We start from the raw sequence: 21,292 nt of genomic DNA, 5'->3' as shown, positions 1-21,292 counted from the left end.
GTCTGGCCATAGGTCGTTTCTTTTTTTTTTTTTTTTTTTATTGTAAAGCTACTATACAGAGGGTTACAGTTACATGAGTGAGGTTATGAGTACACTTCCTCTTGAACATTGTTACCCCCTCCATTGTTTTCCCCCTACCATCCCCTCCCTCCCTCCCTTCCCAGAGGTTCTTTTTTTTTTTTTTTTTTTTTTTTATTGTGATTAAATGATTACATAATTTCAAAGTCACAAGTTCATTCTAACTTCCCTGGAGCAAATTGTCTACCACAGTCTGTAATATATAACAGTGTTCACATGTTATATACCATATTTGTGATCAGCAGCATGAGGATATTTAGTAGTGGTTCAACCAGATGAGCAGGAGTTCTTTGTTTCTTAAGTCCTGTTAGTTTTGTCGTATCACCTAACCTTTTGGATTTAGCATCCACTTATGAGGGAGACCATGTACCGTTTGTCTCTTCGTTCTTGGCTTACCTCGCTCAACATGATTCCTTCTAGCTCCATCCATTTCCCTGCAAATGCCATTATTTTGTCATTTCTAATGGCTGCATAATATTCCATTGTGTATAGATACCACAATTTTTGGATCCATTCATCTGTGGTGGGACACCTAGGTTGTTTCCATATCCTAGCTATTGCGAACAGTGCTGCAATAAACATGGAGGTGCACGTGTCCTTGTATATTGGTTCCTGTTGTTCAGGGTAGATGCCTAGAAGTGGTATGACTGGGTCGTAAGGGAGGTCAATCTTTAGCTTTCTAAGGACCCTCCAGACTGCTTTCCAAAGTGGTTGTATAAGTGTACATTCCCACCAGCAGTGTAATAGGGTTCCTCTTTCTCCACATCCCCTCCAGCATTTGTCGTTGGCTGATTTGTGGATGTGGGACATTCTGACTGGGGTAAGGTGGTATCTCAGGGTTGTCTTTATTTGCATTTCCTTCACCACCAGGGATGATGAACATTTCCTCATGTGTTTCTTTGCCATTTTTATTTCTTCATTTGAGAAGTCCCTCTTTAGTTCCCTTGCCCAATTAGTAATTGGTTTGTTAGGTTTGGGAGGGATTAGTTTCTTGAGTTCCCTGTATATACAGGATGTTAACCCCTTGTCTGATATATTGCTGGTAAATATTTTTTCCCAATTAGTTGGTTGTCTTTCTAGCTTAGTTGCGATAGATTTAGCTGTGCAGAAGCTTTTTATTTTAAGGTAGTCCCATTTGTCGAGTCTCTCTCCAACTTGTTGTGCATAGGTCGTTTCTTTTGGTGCTACTTCCTGCTGTAAAGGAGCAAAGTAGTCCCGGGTTCCCTGATTAGTGTTTGGCTGGGTACCATCCAAGAAGTCTTTGCTTGACTGTTTGGTGGGTAAAGGTCTCGTCTTTTCCATGAGAATACGCATCTAAAATGCAAGGTATAATTAGTAAAAGGCAAAAATTTATTGTTAGCAGGCCCAAAAAATTTATTGTTAGAGATAAGTCAGGGAGGGATTGATTCCCAGAAGGGTCTATCAAAGAGCTGAGATTGGGCTGGGCATCAGTGGCTCACACCTGTCATCCTAGCTACTCAGGAGGCTGAGATCTGAGGATCACAGTTCAAAGCCAGCCCCAGCAGGAAAGTCCGTGAGACTCTTATCTCCAATAAACCACTCAGAAAACCGGAAGTGGCGCTGTGGCTCAAGTGGTAGAGTGCTTGCCTTGAGCCGAAGAGCTGAGGGACAGCGCCCAGGCCCAGAGTTCAAGCCCCATGACCAAAAGGGGAAAAAAAAATCTGAGATTGCCTTCCCCATCTTGGATTGGAAACAACATGGTACCTGACTCCCCATATCCTGGAGGGGAGGAGTAAGACATTTCCGATTTTATCTTAGGATCACAGGAGGAGAAGGAGGAGGAGTTAGCAGAGATGTTTAAAGGTGCCAGAGCCAATGATTCTCTTTTGGCTACTTCCTGCTGGCTTGGGGCATTGAGGAATCACTGGATCTGGGGTCTTTAGGGTCTGGGTCTGTGCTGGGCAAAGCAGGGCTGTATAAAGTGAAGTCTCGGGTTGCCTGTAGTAACAGAATGGCTGTTATCCTGTTGAAAGGAAACCTTGGAAAGGCATGATCAGGCAAAAGGTTGAGTCTTTCCAGGGCTGTTACACCAGCTAGGGGCTACTCCTGTCTATTGCTGTCTAGTGCTTTTGTGTTCAACTTCAGACCATTTTTTGTTGTTTTTCGTGTGTGTGTGTGTGTGTGTGTGCATATTTCCCAGTGCAGCTGTGGAGCTCATTTCCTTTGTTTCTGTATGTATATGTATTTATTATTTTATTTCTTGGTTGGTCGTGGGACTTGAACTCTGGGCCTGGGCGCTATCCCTCAGCTCTTCAGCTCAAGGCCAGTGCTCAACCACTTGATCCACAGCACTACTTCTGATTTTCTGGTGGTTCCTAGGGGATAAGAGTCTCACGGACTTTCCTGCCCGGGCTGGCTTTGCACCTCGATCCTCAGATCTCAGCCTCCTGAGTAGCTAGGATGACAGGTGTGAGCCACTGGCACCTGACGCTGCATGTATTTATATTTGAGTGCTGTTGCTGTTGATGGCTGAGGATCAGTCAAGTTCCTTTTATGGCAGTACCCCCACTCCAGCCACCCCTGGTTCCCTCGTCTTTCTAACCCCTGACCAGTGGCAGCCTGGACATCCTGGGTCCTTGGGTGCTAAACTTTGGTGAGTGTTCCCAGGCCTAGGCGCCCCCAGAGGCTTTGGCTCCTCCTGCCCCTTCCTTTGGGCAGCCTGGGCTGGGATTCAGGGTGTATGTCACTTGGCTAACCCTTGTTGGTAGCTGTGGGTCTCTAACTTCAGCCATGCCTTCCCCCCCCCATCCTTGCTGCTAGACACTCCGGATGAGGACAGGTGGGGAACATGGGACCCCCAGCCGACCCCCCTCCTTCTCCTTTTCTCCTTGAAGCCATGCGGGCAGGTGGTGCTGGTGGCCAGGGAGGAGCTGGGGTTCAGTGCTGTCCCCTGTGGCTGGCTGGGGTGTCATCCTGCAGGGGGAGGTGAGTGGGGTCTGGGTGGGCCCCCCAAATCCTGGGACCTGGTCCCTGGTGACCATGATCATCCACCATGCTCCTCGCGTTTGGGGCGCTGACACCCTACTCACAGAGGTCTTCCCCCCCCATCTCCTTCACCCCTCCTCGGCCCTGGCACCCCAAACTACCCACATCTCAGGCAACCTCGGCCACACCAAGGAGCCTCCATTTGTTCCCAGAATGGAGTGACCATGACCTTTCTCAGGCTCAACACCCCAAGATGGAAAAGGGGAGCAGCTCCAAGAGCTGTGTGATATGATAATCAGTAATTACCAGGAGTGGACTGACTGCAATTGTTGGTCATTGAGGGAGCTTGAACTCAGGGCCTGGGCACTGTCCCTGGGCTTCTTTATGCGCAAGGCTAGCGCCCTACCACTTGAACCACAGAACCACTTCCAGTTTTGGAGTGGCTCACTGGAGCTAAGAGTCTCATGGGGACTTTTCTGCCCAGGCTGGCTTTGAGCCGTGATCCTCAGGTCTCAGCTTCCTGAGTAGCTAGGATGACAGGCATGAGCCACTAAAGGAGCATCATGGAGTATACCCTGAAGGAGTATAAAACGTTGAGGGATGAAGTGGTCTTTTCTGGCTATTTTCTGCTGGCATGGGGGTACCGGGGAGTCACGGGGGCTGGGGTCTTCAGGCTCCAGGTCCGTGCTGGGCAGGGCGGTGTAAGGGAACTCCTCCGGTTGCCTGTAGTAATGGCCTTGATGTGTTCCCAGTCGGTGTCCGGAGCAAGGACTGTAATCCTGTTATGAGAGAAACTTGCAAAAAGTGAGATCAGGCAAAAGGCTGACAAGGTGGCAAGAACTAGGTGAAATGAATGACACTGGAAAACACACCTGGGCACAAGGCAGAAAAGTCCCTTTGGAGCAGAAGCCCCATTTTAGCCCATTACAGGGAAGGAGGTATTTCCAGGTAACTGGACTAGAGATGTCTGGACTGAATAGTATGGATGCGGAAGTAGAAAATGGCAGGTGACAGAGGCAAGACTCTAAGTTCCTATCCAGTTGGAAGGTAGGTAGACAGGTATTGGATAAGCAAGTTTATTAACTATTTCTTCTGGTCTCCCAGCTCTGGTTAATTTTGGAAGGTCCCCAACAAATTGTGTGTGTGTTTGTGCGTGTGCCAGTCCTGTGACTTGAACTCAGGGCCTGGGAACTATCCCTGATTTTCTTTTTCTCAAGACTGGCGCTCTACCACTTGACCTACACTGAATGGTGCAATTCAGGCCCAGAGATCAAATCCCAGGAGTGGTACCAAAGGCGGGGAAGGGGAGGGGGGAGAATGGAGGGGAAGGCCTCAACCAATACCTGAATGTTGTAGTAGTAGTAGTAGTAGCAGTAGATCTTTATCATTCCAGTGATGACAGAAACCATAAAACAGGGGCTGGGAAGGTGGCTCAGTGGTAGAGTGCTTGCCTCGCATGCATGAGGCCCTGGGTTCAGTTCCTCGGCACTATATAAGCAGAAAAGGCAGGAAGTTGGCACTGTGGCTCAAGTGGTAGAGCACTAGCCTTGAGCTGAAGAGCTCAGTGACAGCACCTAGGTCCAGAGTTCAGGCCCCACGACCAACAAAACAACATCAACAGCAACCACAAAACAGAAAGAGGGCATGCTAAAACAGGTAGCTGGGTTAGGGGAAAAAGTGAAATGACCGGTGCAAACAGAGGCTGGAAGCATGTTTCAGCAGGATAGCACCTACCTACCATGTACTGCGAGTTCAAATCTTAGTACCACAAAAATAAAAGTACTCAGTTAAACCAAAAATAAAATAGTATGGGAGCCGGGCGCCAGTGACTCACACCTGTCATCCTACCTATTCAGGAGGCTGAGATCTGAGGATCATGGTTTAAAGCCAACCAAGGTAAGAAAGGCCACGAGACTCTTATCTCTAATTAACCACCAGAAAACTAGAAGTAGAGTTAAGTCTCAAAGTGGTAGAGCACTAGCCTTGAGCAAAAAAAGCTCACAGACAGTGCTCAGGCCTTGAGTTTAAGGCCCAACCAATCAAAGAAAAATAAAGCAGTGTGGGAGCAGACTAAATGATAGAAAACAACTTAGAGGTCCTGTAAGTTTAAATTCAACCCCTTGATAAATACACTAAATGTAACTGGCCAAGATTTGCAAATTAGATTAAAAAAAAAAAAAGCAGGACCAATGTCTAAAACAAAAACAAACATATGGCTTGACAGTAAAAGAATGACAAAATCTTCCAAGTCAAGAGGAAGCTAAGAGTTTAACATAGAGTTTAGTTCGGAATGATTGATATGCTAGAGCTGAAGAGGAGTACTTCAGAGTCACAGAAGGGGTGAATTCACACCTTCAACAAGGACATCACCTTCAAGTACACACCTGATGACAGCACTGACAGGAAAGGGGACAGACACAATTATAGTTGGGAGATTGTAACACTTCTCTATGAAAACAGTGTCAAAAAGTCAAGAGAATCAGTAAAGCCAGGTGCTGGTGGCTCACGCCTGTCATCCCAACAACTCAGGAGGTTGAGATCTGAGGATCGGAGTTCAAAACCAGCCCGGGCAGGGAAGTCTGTGAGACTCTGATCTCCATTGAACCACCAGAAAACCAGGAGTGGTGCTGTGGTTCAAGTGGTAGAGCACTAGCCTTGAGCAAAAGAAGCTCAGGGACAGCGCCCAGGCCCTCAATTCAAGCCTCAGGACTGGCAAAACACACACACACACAACATACAACTGACTTTATACTCACTCATACTGCTGAGAATGTCAGGAGGGTCTTAACGAGACAATGGCAACCATCTAGATGAGTGATAACGAGTGGGAACAGAGTGAGCAGTGTAGACTGGAGAAACGGGGTCAATTTTTAAAATGGCGAGTAAGATGTGCTCGTGGCTTGAACGATGAGCTGACACCAAGAATTTCTGGCTGGCCAGAAAGCTGAGGAAGGTTTTGGAGTGGCTTTCAAGTGACATGAACCTTGAGGGGTAGGAGGATTTCAGGAGAAAAGACTTTCCAACTTGTAAAAGTTGAGATGGTAACTACTCAGGAGGCTGAGATCTGGGGATCATGGTTTGAAGCCAGACCAGGCAGGAAAGTCCATGCGACTCTTACTGCCAATTAACTACTGGGGGAGGGAAAAAAGCAAGAAATGGAGCTGTGGCTCAAGTGGTCGAGCACTAGCCTTGAGAAGAAAAGCTGAGAGAAAGCAGACCCTGAGTTCAAACCCCGGGGGCGGGGGGGGGGGGGGGCTGGAGACATGGCTCAGTTGATGGTAGAGTGCTACCTGATGAGCAAAAGCATCAGGTACCGAGTTCAAGTCCCAGTCTCAGACAAAAAAAAAAAAAGGAAAAAAAAGTTCAGATTCTTTGAAAAGAAGGAAGGCCAAACAGGTAGCTAGTTCCAGGGAGAGATGCAAGGTAATTGTACTCTGGAGAGTTCTGTGCACATCAAGAGGCCAAATACGGAACCCTGGATCAGTTCCATTCGGAGAGGTTGGGGAAGGACAAGCCACCAGTTAGAATAAGCAGGACAAGGAAGAAGGGACATTTTCCAAGAGTGAAAATCTGATCCTGGAGGAGTGCCTAAGCTGGTGGGAAGGAAGGAAGGAAGGAGAAAACGAGGAGAAAGGCTTGGGTGTGATAATGGTGTCTCTAGGGGGAGGGGAGAGGTAAAAAAGGATTGTGGTAACACTCATAAAAGGTGAGGGTAAGTTCAAGACAGGAGGAAGGGAAAGGAAGGGAAGGGAAAGGGAGGGAAGGGAAAGGAAGGGAAGGGAAGGGAAGGGAAGGGAAGGGAAGGGAAGGGAGGGAGGGAGGGAGGGGAGGGGAGGGGAGGGAAGGGAAGGAAGGAAGGAAGGAAGGAAGGAAGGAAGGAAGGAAGGAAGGATGGACAGACCTACAGAGGCTCTGATTGCTCTAGTGTTCATTTGTATTAGGGAAAGACAGCAACCAGCATAAGAGTGTAGCAGAGACAGAGAACACTGCTGTAGTTTCTTCTAACTGGGTGGTTTTAGAGGAAGCCCTGCAGAGAAGCCGAGAGAGGAAGTGGAAAGCAAACCCTGCCCACCTGGTAGTGGCACTGGTACATGGAAAGGAAGAAAGGTCAGGATGGTTTTGTGGTGAGCAGGGCCTGCAGCGCAGGTACAGGGCGTGGGGCCCTGGCTTGGGTAGCCATTGTACAACAAACACCGCATTTCACGACAAGAAACACAACAGGGGAGAGCCGGGTTGTATTGCTGAACACCAATATGTCACTTTATTATTTGGATGATTTCCCCATTTGTCACATACCTGCCAAGGTTTACACAATGAGGGGAACAAAGAAATCAAAGAGAATTGGAAGCAATTGATCAGCTGAGAATTCTGCACCCTCTTTAACCCTTTAACTCTTGACTCAGCAGAGATAACCTTCCATTCATCCTCACGGCTCTTGGTAAAAATCTGTGTTGAGATTGTCACATATCTTTTAAATACACAGAGAATTGCCAGAAGTACATAATTTTTTTAATATATATATACACATATATATATATACACACACCTACAGAAAAATACAAGACTGTTTTTCCCCGCCCCCCCTCCACAATGTTTTAATACACTACTGTTAATTATGCAACTTCTGAGGACAGGTTAAGGGGGGGGGGGTCACAAGGAAGTGTTTGGAGCAAGGAAGTCATTTGGTCCGATATTAACGCAGCGGGTTTCTTGCTCCTTCCCTCTGAACGTGATGACACACGAGGACATACAACACATGCGGCCATCCACTTACCGACAGCTGAGTGAAGACACCACTCAAGAGACAGACACCCGTGGGCTGGAAGGCCCACCCCCAACCACACACCACTAAAAAGGCTCCGCACCATCAACGCCAACACTGCTGATCCTAAAATGAGCACCATATATACATCTGAATATATATATATATAGATAGATAGATATAAAAAAAACAACAGAACCACCATTGAAAACCAGACACAGATGGGTTAGTTAAAAGGTGCAGTTCCAAGGCTCTACGTAATCACAGGAAAAAAGTATGTACACCGCTTGGAAAAGAGCTGCAACAGAGAGTTTTATTGCCAATACCCTCGGTGAAAAACTCCTCTCAGACGTCTCATGGCAGATGCAACGTGACCCACAACCTTTTTTTTAATTTTTAGTTTTTTTTTTTTTTTAAATTTCTGGCCCTTTTGTGAGATTCCCTGGCTCAAGGATTTGCAAGCGAATATGCTCTATGGCTTCACCCACACGTCTATGTCTCCCAGCATCTGATAACACGCATCACAAGGAACTAAGAGCTGTGGCTCCAAACCTGTCTAGCTAGCCAGCCTAGGTCTAGAAAGTGGAAACAAAAAAACCTAAGTATTTCAGGTATTTTACCTTTTTGACTTTAGTACAGTTAGGTATACTGCGAGAGAGTCCTCTAAGTAAAACACAGGGGTGGCGGCCGAGTCCGGGTCCCGTCCGCAGACTCGGGGGTTCGGGCCCCGCGGTGCTCCCGCCTGCTCAGGAGCGCGTGCGCGGGGGCCGCGCGTGCCCCCGAAGCACCCCCCCCGGCCCCCGTGTGGGGAGCCCCCTGCCACCGGTGACTTTCCAGAACGGGCCGTCTAGCTCATCTGCAGGGCACCTCGGCCCACCGGAGGAAAACGCCGGGCGGGATGATTGTCCGCTCCGAAGCAGCGCGGGCTGGGGGGGGCTGGGGTGCGGGGGGGCTGGGGTGCGGGGGGGAGGGGGGCTGGGGTGCGGGGGGAGGGGGGCTGGGGTGCGGGGGGGGAGGGGGGCTGGGGTGCGGGGGGAGGGGGGCTGGGGTGCGGGGGGGCTGGGGTGTGTGGGGGAGGGGGGCTGGGGTGTGTGTGGGGGAGGGGGGCTGGGGTGTGTGTGGGGGAGGGGGGCTGGGGTGTGTGTGGGGGAGGGGGGCTGGGGTGTGTGTGGGGGAGGGGGGCTGGGGTGTGTGGGGGGAGGGGGAATGGGGTGTGTGGGGGGGAGGGGGGCTGGGGTGTGTGGGGGGAGGGGGGCTGGGGTGTGTGGGGGGGAGGGGGGCTGGGGTGCGGGGGGGCTGGGGTGTGGGGGGGAGGGGGGCTGGGGTGTGTGTGGGGGAGGGGGCTGGGGTGTGTGTGGGGGAGGGGGGCTGGGGTGCGGGGGGCTGGGGTGCGGGGGGAGGGGGGCTGGGGTGCGGGGGGGCTGGGGTACGGGGGGGGAGGGGGGCTGGGGTGTGTGTGGGGGAGGGGGGCTGGGGTGTGGGGGGGCAGGGCGGGCTGAGCTCCACACTTCCGCCTTCCTGGGCCGATGCTCCTAGCTAACTGAGCGGGAGGCTTGGAATGGAATGAAGAGGGAAAAATAAACACCTAATTCACCCAACTCTGAAATACAGACCGCGGGGGGGGGGGGGGGGGGGGGGTGCCCGGGCCCGGGGGAGGTGAGGGGAGGGGGGTGTCTGGGCCCGGGGGAGGTGAGGGGAGGGGGGTGTCCGGGCCCGGGGGAGGTGAGGGGAGGGGGGGTGTCCGGGCCCGGGGGAGGGGTGAGGGGAGGGGGGTGTCCGGGCCCGGGGGAGGTGAGGGGAGGGGGGTGTCCGGGCCCGGGGGAGGTGAGGGGAGGGGGGTGTCCGGGCCCGGGGGAGGTGAGGGGAGGGGGGGGGGGTGTCCGGGCCCGGGGGAGGTGAGGAGGGGAGGGGGGGGGGTGTCCGGGGCCCGGGGGAGGTGAGGGGAGGGGGGGGTGTCCGGGGCCCGGGGGAGGTGAGGGGAGGGGGGGTGTCCGGGGCCCGGGGGAGGGGTGAGGGGAGGGGGGGTGTCCGGGCCCGGGGGAGGGGAGGTGAGGGGAGGGGGGTGTCCGGGCCCGGGGGAGGGGTGAGGGGAGGGGGGGTGTCCGGGGCCCGGGGGAGGTGAGGGGAGGGGGGGTGTCCGGGGCCCGGGGGAGGGGTGAGGGGAGGGGGGGTGTCCGGGCCCGGGGGAGGGGTGAGGGGAGGGGGGTGTCCGGGCCCGGGGGAGGTGAGGGGAGGGGGGTGTCCGGGCCCGGGGGAGGTGAGGGGAGGGGGGTGTCCGGGCCCGGGGGAGGTGAGGGGAGGGGGGTGTCCGGGCCCGGGGGAGGTGAGGGGAGGGGGGGGGGTGTCCGGGCCCGGGGGAGGTGAGGAGGGGAGGGGGGGGGTGTCCGGGGCCCGGGGGAGGTGAGGGGAGGGGGGGTGTCCGGGGCCCGGGGGAGGTGAGGGGAGGGGGGGTGTCCGGGGCCCGGGGGAGGGGTGAGGGGAGGGGGGTGTCCGGGCCCGGGGGAGGGGTGAGGGGAGGGGGGTGTCCGGGCCCGGGGGAGGGGTGAGGGGAGGGGGGTGTCCGGGCCCGGGGGAGGGGTGAGGGGAGGGGGGTGTCCGGGCCCGGGGGAGGGGTGAGGGGAGGGGGGTGTCCGGGCCCGGGGGAGGTGAGGGGAGGGGGGGTGTCCGGGCCCGGGGGAGGGGAGGTGAGGGGAGGGGGGGTGTCCGGGCCCGGGGGAGGGGTGAGGGGAGGGGGGTGTCCGGGCCCGGGGGAGGGGGGAGGGGAGGGGGGTGTCCGGGCCCGGGGGAGGGGGGAGGGGAGGGGGGTGTCCGGGCCCGGGGGAGGGGAGGGGAGGGGGCTGTCTGGGCCCGGGGGAGGTGAGGAGGGGAGGGGGGGGTCCCCGGGCCCGGGGGAGGGGTGAGGGGAGGGGGGTGTCCGGGCCCGGGGACCCCCGCGGGCCCACGGGCCGCCGATTGTCTGCTGGAGCCCTCACCGCGCGGAGCTGCCGTGTAAATCTAGCTCTGGTACAAAGACAAGGAAAGCGTTTTCTCTCGTGTTTTTCCCGGTGAAGTTACAGAGGAGCCCGAACCGTTTCCACATCACCTCAGCTCGGGCCGGCGCGGCCCTGGTCGCCCTGCCCCGCGCATGCGCCCGGCGGCGGCACAGCACGCGGCCCAGCCCGGCCCGGCCCGCGCATGCGCCCGGCGGCGGCACAGCACGCGGCCCTGGTGCCCCGGCCCAGCCCGCGCATGCGCCCGGCGGCGGCACAGCAAGCGACCCTGGTGGCCCGGCCCGGCCCGCGCATGCGCCCGGCGGCCGCACAGCACGCGGCCCTGGTGGCCCGGCCCGGCCCGCGCATGCGCCCGGCGGCCGCACAGCACGCGGCCCTGGCGTCGCGTTCTGGCCCGGCCCGCGCTGCGCAGCGGCGGCGTCCGCGTTATTGCTTTGGTCAGTCCAGAGCGCGCGTGCGCATGTGCGTGCAGCGGCGGCCGTCACGCGGGGTTCTCACCAGCAGACAAGGGCCTTTCCCTTTCCCTCTCTCCCCGCTCCGGGCTTAAGTGCAGGACGTCAAGATTGCCAAGTGCTCTGGATACACGTTTTAATTCAATCCCGACCGTCACCCGCCGGGCACCAGGACCGGGACGCGGGAGACTCTTCCGGCCGGGAGGACACGTCTAGCAGCATGCACAAAGACCATGCATTGTCACGCCGTCGGGAGCGCGGCCGACAGAGGAACACACAGCCTAGCCGCGCTCGGGCCGGGCGAGGCTCTGGCGCGAAGCAGCAGGGGCGGGCGGGCGGCCGGGCGGGACGACGTCCAAAGGCGTCCGCGCGCAGGCGCGCGCGCGGCGTCGCGGTCAGATGACGTGGCAGCAGCTGGCCGGGCTGGGCGCGCACAGCAGGCCCTCCTTGGGGCTGCGCTGGATGTTCACGGAGATGGTCTTCTCGCACAGCGGCAGCTGCAGCACGTTGTTCTTCAGGCCGCGGCTCTGCAGGCCGCGCAGGTCGGCCGAGGCCTCGGAGAAGAAGCGCAGGGCGGGGCCGCGGCCGGGGCCGCCCTCGCCGCCGCCGGGCGCCCGGCCCGCGCCGCCCGCGCCCCCCACGCACATCTTCCACGACGACTTCTCCTGCACCTTGACGCTCGACAGCGCCAGGCCGCGGCGCGGGTCCAGCAGGTAGGGCGCGCCGCCGCGCAGCTGCGAGCCCAGGCACAGCCCCACCAGCTTGAGGCTCTCCACCAGCTCGCCGGGCCCGCGGGGCGCGGGGGCCGGGGCCGGGGCCGGGGCCCCCGCGCAGCGCCGCACCGAGCCCGAGCCGCCCGCCGGGCCCGCGCCGCCCGCCGCGGGGCCGCCGCCGCCTCCCCCGCCGCCGCCGCCGCCCGCGCCGTGCTCGCCCCCGGGGCTCGTCTTGTCCGCGCCCGCGCCGCCCGCGCCCGGCTTGCCCTGGCCGCCGCCGCCGCCGCCGCCGTCGCCCTCGCTGCCCGGCGGGCCCTCGCTGCTGTCCCGCCGGTGCCACGAGTAGCCGAAGCCGCCGCCGTCCTTGTCGAGCCGCCGCCGGCTCTCCGAGTCGTCGTCGCTGGTCTCCGAGCTGCTGCAGCTGGAGCCGCGGCCCTGGCTTTTCCGCCGGTGGTAGCGCTTGTGCACCGTGCCCGGCGACGCGATGTTCATCTTGAGGCGGCTCAGCTTGGGCGGCAGGTTCTCGTCCATGTCGAACTCGTCGTCCGACTCGCCCTCCTCGAAGATCTGGTTGAGCACCGGCGCGCTCTTGCGCGACGTCAGGCGGTTGGTGACCGACGGCTTGCGGCGCAGGACCACCTGCGTGGACAGGGACATGGGTTTCTTGTCCTCCTCGTCCTCCTCCTCGTCCTCCTCCACACGGAACAGGCACTTGCGCCCGCCCGCCGCGGGCTGGAGGCCGCCGGGCGGCGCGGCGGCCAGCGCGGGCCCCGCCAGCTCGGGCAGCTCGTCCTTCTTGGCCGCGTCGCACAGGCCCTTGCCGCGGTGCCCGTTGAGCACGCCGTCCCCGGCCCGCGCGGGGCGCGGGCGGCACCGTCGCGTGGGACAGCGGTGTGGCCGTCAGGTCGTCCTCCAGGTCCTGGGGCACGTCGATTTTGGTGGGCCACGACTGCCTGTGGAACGACAGATGGGGGGAACACGTGGTCATGCACCAGGTCATGCACCCTCGCACACCACAGGGGAATGTGGACATGCGCACACCACCACCCTTGCACACTCCCGGCATTCAGCCACAACGTCCCCACGCACATCCTTCCCGTGGCTCTGCCGGCACGGGCGTGAAAATAATTCACCTGCGCTGCCAGCACAGGTTTGTCTCCACCATGGTGCAAAACACTTGGCCGTGCATTGAAATAAATGGAAACAGAATGGACTTAGAAAAACCAGGGCTGTGGCACGTGTGAAGAGGAGCGTGGAAGCTAGTGGACACTGCAATGTCCACATGAGATTACAGGCAGAAGCATTGATGGTATCTCGACTCGGAGGCCGCGCAGGGCTCAGGGCACTCTGGCTGGTTTTGGTATAAATGTCTTGTAATCTCCACAGCCCCCTCCTGTCCCTGGGAACGGGAGCACAGGAGGCTACGCTGGTGCCACAGACATTTAAAACTGCCACTTTCACACCGTGACATTTCCATTTCCCACTGATTGTGTTACTCTTAAAATACAGCCCAATTCAATCTATAGCCCTGAACACACCATAGCTTTTCCATCATAGCCGTCTCTCTCCCCGCAGCTTGGAAGCAGGAGACAGAGAGCATGTGCAGGTGCTTCTCCTTTCCCTCCATCCCCAACTTCAAGCCAAAATCCATGTCCAGACACAAGGCTGGCCATGGCATCGCGGGCACTTTCCCATTGGGTGTGACGAATCAAACCGGAACAGCTCGCCTTACCCAGCTTGCAGGGCAGCACCCCGCAGAATGAGACCACGTGGGTCATCTTCACAGAAAACATGGTGGGTGAGAAAACCATGACTTAAAGAATAGCCGGCTAACAAAAAAATGACAAATCGGATGTAACGCTAGCTCACCGTGACAACCCGCTCCTTGTGTCAGCTGCACCTGCGGGAGCCGCTCCTGAAGTCCTGGGACCTACAACTCCTCCATGGAGCAATGCTTACTATCTCCCTTTTCAGATAAAGCAATCCACACACATACACTCTCTCTCTCTCTCTCTCTCTCTCATACTCACCCAGTCTTGAAGCTGGTGCGTGGACAGCTTTCCCCAGGCACCTAGGAACCTGGTGGAACTAGGTAAGCACTCCTAAGGAAGGAGGCAAGCACCAAGCTTGGGGCTCAGTACTTTACAGGACTAGATGCAACCCAGCCCACAAGGGAAGTAAGCCCCATCGCCTCACCTCTCAGAGGCAGCGAGTGAGTGGGAGAGGCGAGGGGTCCCCTCGAGGCCCAGAAGCTCATAAATCCACTACTGTCCTTTTTATTTAAAAAAAAAAAAATTAAAAGAATGGACAGAAAATTCAACCTTTTTCCTGGAATGAAATCTAAGAAAATAACGCCCGGGATAGACACGTTAAGACTCCGAAGAATGCTGGGAAGGTGGCTCAGTGGTAGAGCGCTTGCCTTGCATGCCTGAGGCCCTGGGTTCGATTCCTCAGCACCACATAAGCAAAAAGAAAAAAGCCGGAAGTGGCGCTGTGGCTCAAGTGGTAGAGCGCTGGCCTTGAGCTGAAGAGCTGAGGGACAGCGCCCAGGCCCAGAGTTCAAGCCCCACGACTGACAAAAAAAAAAAAAGACTCCAAAGAGTTACATGAGAACAAGTGGCAGCCGCGCAGGCGGGGACACGGTCTTCTCCACACGTGTCCTCCTGGCCTGCCTGCTCCACGGAGCCCAATGACCCAGGGACGCAGGACGCGACGCACTTGTGCATAACCACGGGGCCGGACGTGAGTCACCTCTCGCTCTGGGGTTGAGAAGAGTGAGGGAAAGTTCACTCTTTCAACAGCGGGACTTACTAAAAACTGGCGAGGTATTTTTCTCACCTAAACTGGGCCTTGATGTTGCTCGGGCTGGCAGATCGGGTCTGTATCTCTTTCTCTTGCTTCTCCCTCAGGATCCTTTCGGCAAGCAGGAAGTAAGTGGCGGTGATGTGGTTATACCTGTTGGTCTCCAGGGCTCTGCGGAAAACAAGGTGGGAGCAAATCTGAGCCACACAGAGCAGTGGGGGTTTGTTTTGTGTTTCCATTTAACACACACACACACACACACACAAAAGTCTAAGCAAATGGAATTCAGTACCTGGAAACTTCAAACATGCCAACAAAGAGAGGAAAAAAAAAATCTTGTACTTAAGTCACTCTTAAAATTCTAAAACTGAATGAAAATGCTCATTTGCCCCCCCCCACACCCCCCCGCAAATGCTGACAGCAGCTGAGCTAGCCATCAGCTTTGGGTGCACTGGAAATGAACTTCATGCGCATGTAGAGTGCTGTCAGTTATGTGTAAAACCGGCTTAACGGGAAGCGAGGAGGCTCTGTTACAGGAGCGTACTGAAGAGGTGGCAGCAAGGCAGACATGGCATGCTCAGACTCTCATCACGTCCAAGCCTTGATGAGGCGCTAGGCCGTTACTCGTGCAACCGAGAGCCCATCACCCACCATCAGCCCCTGCCTTGAATTAAGTCTCCGTCTTTGCTTCAGCAGCAGCAGAGATCCCCTCTTTCAGATGTACAGAAGGGACAGCGAGGACGAGGGGAAATTCATGTGTGGTGAGCCCCTGTAGGGCAGCTGCCCTTCCAAGGGACCCGAGACCCCCACTGCGTGAGCCAGAGCACCCTTCTCTTCCCTCCTTCAGGCCTCCCTCCCCCATCAGACCAGATCGTCTCCCTCACAAAAACCTCTTTCCTTGTCCCCCATAACTTGTCCTCTTTCCTTCACCCAACTTCGTCACTCAACACATTAATTCACCTTAGCTTTTCCTTTAAGGAAATACTTAGTAGTTTTAGTCTCGACCCTGTAACACTGTAAGCCATGCACGATAGCTTACATCTATAATCACAGCTTCTCAGGAGGTAAAGATCGGGAGAATCATGGTTTGAAGCTGTCTGAACCCACGTCCAAAAACAACAAAAAAGCCAGGCATAGCGCACACCTGTCCTGCTAGCTATGCAGGTACAAGGACGACAGTGACTGTGGTGTGGGCCAACCTATCAAAACCACAAACCTCTATCTCTGAAACAACTAAAAAGGGCTTGGCGACCTGACTCAAGTGGTAGAGCACCTATCCGGCAAATGTAAGGCTCCAAGTTCAGACCCTAATACCACCACCAAGAAAAAAATTATATCAACTTCACTGACTTCAAACCATCTTCCTGAGAATGACTACATTACAACCGGATAACTTTCATAGCCCTGTGGGTGGTATGGTCACGCTGGCGGCCATTCAGCACTGATGATACAAACAGGAACTGTACCGTGGCGGGCCAGTGAAACTGCACACAGAAAACCACGTGTGCACCCGCCCTCGGCTAGCCTGACTTGAGAGGCCTCTGGTCCTTGGTCCTGCCTGACCTCCCCACGCAGAGCTGCACACAGACCGGAGAGCCAAGGCCACAGCATGAGCCCCACCCAGCAGCAGCTGACTCGTTCATCAGGACCAAACTAACTCCATGCTGGGCACTCGACTGGGGAGCGCTTGTGGTAAAAGATGTGCTGGGGACTCTACCCATCACAGATTCCCTACGTACTCCACAATGGCATCGCGGTCGGCGATATCCCCCAGCACCATGCGCTGAATGATGCTGTTGTGCTCCTCCTCCGACAGATTCTTGTAGGATACCAGCGGGATGTTGTACTTGGTGGCGGGCGAAGGGTCGACGCCCTGGAGCCAGGGGTGGTTTTCGATCTCCTCCAGGGAGGCCCTCCGCTTGGGATCTCTCTGCAGCATCCGGGTGATCAGGCTGCAAAGGAAGACACACCCACCCATGAAGCAAGGACTCATAACAGTGAATCCTTTCGCTTGCTAAATTGGTTCCATTAATTGAAGTTGGGTTACCAGCGGCAGGGAACATGATGCAGGGGGGGGCCACCAGGCAGATCCTGGGAAGGGGGCCCTTACAGGGTGATGACCCCAGCCCAGCGTGAGGGCGAGAGAGAGACTAGAAGGGAATTATTGCTCAGAGGAGGCCGGGGTGAAACTGGCCCTTGGGCTGCAGAGAGGCCGGGGGAGCTCCTCCCCAGGACTTGTGCTTCGAAATAACGCGACTGGGTGGTGGACACAGAGAAGTTAAAGTGGCTCTGGCTGGAAGTACCCCTGGGGGCCGGGGAGAGAAGTAAATACACGAATCTTTTCCTGAAGACAAAAACCAGGCCCCAAAAATCTCCCTGAGTAGGATGACAAACAGGATCACAAATCAAAGAAAACAAAACACATATCCACTAAGGGAACAGGGACACCAATAGGAAGCCTTACAAAACATACAGTCCAATCAGAATGCAAACAGGCCAAAAGCAGAAATTTTCACATACACACACACACACACACAAAACCAAATGTTTAAAGGCTTGAAAACAGAACCAGAAACAAAATTATACTACATGTTCTTGAAAAAAAAATTAAATGTGGCTTCTAAAAGTGACAACTGATCATTTACAACTAAAAGAAAAAAAAAGCCAAAGGAAAATGTTTTAATTTTTTTTCTATTTGGCATAGACAACTAGTGAATTGAAAGGAAGCAACTTTCTATCTAGAAAATAACCTTCCAATTCAAAATAGAAAGTCTAAGAGATGCTGGGCTGGGAAGGTGGCTCAGTGGTAGAGCGCCTTGCATGCATGAGGCCCTGGGTTCCATTCCTCAGCACCACATAAGTAGACAAGGCTGGATGTGGCGCTGTGGCTCAAGCGGTCGAGCACTAGCCTTGAGCTGAAGAGCTGAGGGACAGTGCTCAGGCCCAGAGTTCAGGCCCCACAACCAACAACAACAACAACGACAACAACAAAGAAATTCTGAAGGATAGGATTAGGATATGATTTTGGCCGAAGAATGTGATTCCATCCCAGAGGGAATAAAGCGAGATTTTGTTAAATAGCTGGGCAATTATAAACCATTTGTAACAATAGATTATCTAGCTTATGGAACGAGGATAATTACTAAAATATTAGATGGTAATCAAAATGTTCCAAGGAGCTGTTTCACAAGACGACAAAGGTAAGGACCAACTATAGCTCTCACACCAAGTATACAAACACATAAGGTATTTTTTTTTTTTTTGGTTTGGTCGTGGGGCCTGAACTCTGGGCCTGGGCGCTGTCCCTCAGCTCTTCAGCTCAAGGCTAGCGCTCTACCACTTGAGCAACAGCACCACTTCCGGCTTTTTTTTCCTGCTTATGTGGTGCTGAGGAATTGAACCCAGGGCCTCATGCATGCAAGGCAAGCACTCTACCACTGAGCCACCTTCCCAGCCCCATATAAGGTATTTTTAAGTAGGAAGGAAAATCGCTACAATAATAGATGGTAACTTTCCAGATAGTTGAGAAGAAAAAGTCAAAGGTGAGTAAAAAGAAAGCTCAACAATCTCAAAGAAAGGTGATGGGATGAAACTCAAAGAACGGGACAAACATGGTAACCCACAAGTCTGTATTTTCAGACTACACACGAAAACAGGTAACAAACAACAACAACAAACTAACTAGAAAAATGCTATGTATGCGGAAATTAAAAACAGCCCTATTAGCCGGGCAATGGTGGCTCACACCTGTCATCCTAGCTACTCAGGAGGCTGAGATCTGAGGATCGCGGTTCAAAGCCAGCCCAGGCAGGAAAGACCGTGAGACTCCTATCTCCAATAAACCACCAGAAAACTGGAAGTGACGCTGTGGCTCAAGTGGTAGAGCGCTTGCCTTGAGCTGAAGAGCTGAGGGACAGCGCCCAGGCCCAGAGTTCAAGCCCCATGACCGACAAAAAACAAAAACAAAACGGGCTGGGAAGGTGGCTCAGTGGTAGAGCGCTTGCCTTGCATGCATGAGGCCCTGGGTTCAATTCCCCAGCACCACATAAGCAAAAAGAAAAAAGCCGGAAGTGGTGCTGTGGCTCAAATGGTAGAGCGCTCGCCTTGAGCTGAAGAGCTGAGGGACAGCGCCCAGGCCCAGAGTTCAGGCCCCACGACCGGACCCAACCCCCCCCCCCAAAAAAAAACAGCCCTCTTAACAAGTGTATCAAATCAATGGAAAGCAGAAAATATTTACAGCTGAATACCAAGTAGGCTATAAATAAGAAAACAGTGGGATGAAGGAATATAGCCTTAAATAGTCTAATAAATAAAATTTTGTAGCCTGAGTAACCAAGATAAGAAAAAGAAAAGATTTAAGTCTGTGGGAGTAGGTGGGAGGAAACAGTGAACAGTAAAGAAGACAGACAAGCCGGGCGCCGGTGGCTCACACGTGTCATCCTAACTACGCGGGAGGCTGAGATCTGAGGATCATGGGTCAAAGCCAGCCTGAGCAGAAAAGTCCCTGAGACTCTCATCTCTAGTAAACTACTCAGAAAAAGCCAAACGTGGTGCCATGGCTCAAGAGCTATAGCACTAGCTTTGAGCAAAAAGCAGCTCAGGGGCAGTGCCCAGGCCCTGAGTTCAAGCCCCAGGACTGCATCCCATCCCTCACAAAAAAGCCAAAAAGTGAATCAGTGAATAGAAAGTAAAAGGTAGTTCTTTGAAAAGGCCTTCTAAAGCCAAGAAGGCCTTGCGGCATCACACCAACGGGCACTGTCCCCACAGATCCTATCCTGCAGAGCTTAAAATATGATAAATTAATCCCTCTGATTTTTTCAGTAGGGGCAGAGGAGGTAATCCTTGAATTAGAAAGATCTAATGTATACGCAAGGCAGTCCAGACAGCTTCCTAGGACCAGGAGCAGAAAACGCCTCCAGTTTCATCAATATTCACCGAGAACTTCCTATTTGCTGTAGAACGGGCTACAAGTGTAACCTTTGCGAATTCACCCCGTGTCTGTGATGAAAGGCAGGTACTCAGCGAGCCTCCATGACGGCTCACTGCAGAAGCCAGGGTCTGGATCCGGGGAGCTCATCACCTAGCTTCTTTACCAGTCACCTAAGTTGGGGCTCCATTATAAGTAAAAAGTCCTCCTTTACCAGCTGATAGGACAAACTTAAAACTTCAGGGGGAAAAAAAATACAGAAAAATCCTTTAGTGTTACGTATACCAAACAGCTCTTTTTACCGACGGGGGGAGGAACGGGTGAATAAAATTACAGGACACGTTCTGTACACGCTAAAATGGTGTGCAGGTGGCCCCAGTCAGGAAGGAAGAAGCCCTGGCCATTCTCTGCTGCCCACCAGCGCAGGGCATGGCCCCTTCCGCGAGCACCTCTGGAGGCAGGAGAGGCGGGCGAAGGAGGTCTTCAAACAGTTCTGTAAGTAATCAGTGAGGGGGCTGGGAAGGTGGCTCAGTGGTAGAGCGCTTGCCTTGCATGCCTGAGTCCCTGGGTTCGATTCCTCAGCACCACATAAGCAAAAAGAGAAAAGCCGGAAGTGGCGCTGTGGCTCAAGTGGTAGAGCGCTCACCTTGAGCTGAAGAGCTGAGGGACAGCGCCCAGGCCCAGAGTTCAGGCCCACGACCGGACCACCCCCACCCCCCCCCCAAAAAAAAAAGTAATCAGTGAGAATACGATTTTGGACTCTACTACTGAGTTTCACATCAGATTCTAGAGATATTCCCCTTCCCCATTCTAAACACTCTGGCACCGATAGAAATATTAAACTCAAACTCTAAAATGCATGCAACTCCAGACATGAAGCGTTCCTAGTATGTTCCCGGAGTTGACAACTTCTGGACTTCCGATAACGAGTGAATCGCCAAAGGCCACTTTTACTTACTCTTTACATTCTTTGGACACGTGGGAGGGCACCGTGTATTTGCAGTCCATGATCATGGTCAGCGTTTCACTGTCGTTGGCTTCTTGGAAGGGCGGCTGGCCACACACCAGCATGAAGAGGATCACTCCCAGACTCCAGATATCTGCAGAGCAGACACACATCGGACCAGTTAGGGAACCGAGGTCAGAGAAAAGACAAAACACACAACAACAACAACAACAGAAAACTAGTTCATGTTGGTCACAACTTTCTCAGTCGTTCTTAACCCCAGTCCTCGCAAGGTAATAAACGAGGCTCCGTAGCTCACGAGGTCACCTAGAAAATTAAAGCTCAAAGCTGAGCAAACCATGGCTGAACACGAGGGGAAAGACTGGGCATGTATGATTTTTGGATGGCAGAATTAGAGTCCAGGTGTCTAAACAATCAGGATTCCAGCCTCTACACTGGTCTTGGAATTCAGGTCCTATACCCTCAAAATTCTCCCAAGTACTTCATTTTATTATATGTTCTTCATTTTACAAGGTATGCTCTAGAAATTAAGTGTAAAGTATCACATTTTTATAATACAGACTCGGCCATCTCCCTTCCCCCCAAAAGGGAGACTTCAATGATTTACAAAATAACAAGTACATGCACATTAACATCTAAGGCAATTAGAAGAGAA

General features: G+C 54.3%; 1 protein-coding gene across 1 annotated transcript in view; it reads right to left on the bottom strand.

Annotated features, from left to right (window-relative positions):
* Positions 1 to 11,139: 11,139 nt before the first annotated feature.
* Positions 11,140 to 21,292, bottom strand: part of Snrk (SNF related kinase) — a 34,733-nt gene continuing 24,580 nt past the window's right edge. Inside the window, 5 exon segments of the mRNA XM_042671056.1 lie at positions 11,140 to 12,802; positions 12,804 to 12,894; positions 14,780 to 14,914; positions 16,483 to 16,695; positions 20,629 to 20,770. Of these exon segments, the coding sequence (XP_042526990.1) occupies positions 11,624 to 12,802; positions 12,804 to 12,894; positions 14,780 to 14,914; positions 16,483 to 16,695; positions 20,629 to 20,770 (1,760 nt within the window). The 3' untranslated portion in view covers positions 11,140 to 11,623.

Source organism: Dipodomys spectabilis, unplaced genomic scaffold (genome assembly GCF_019054845.1).
Source record: "Dipodomys spectabilis isolate Male_0828 unplaced genomic scaffold, ASM1905484v1 ptg000595l, whole genome shotgun sequence".
Taxonomy (NCBI): domain Eukaryota; kingdom Metazoa; phylum Chordata; class Mammalia; order Rodentia; family Heteromyidae; genus Dipodomys; species Dipodomys spectabilis.
Note: the sequence above shows the minus strand (reverse complement) of the source record. Positions and strands in the feature narration are given on the sequence as shown.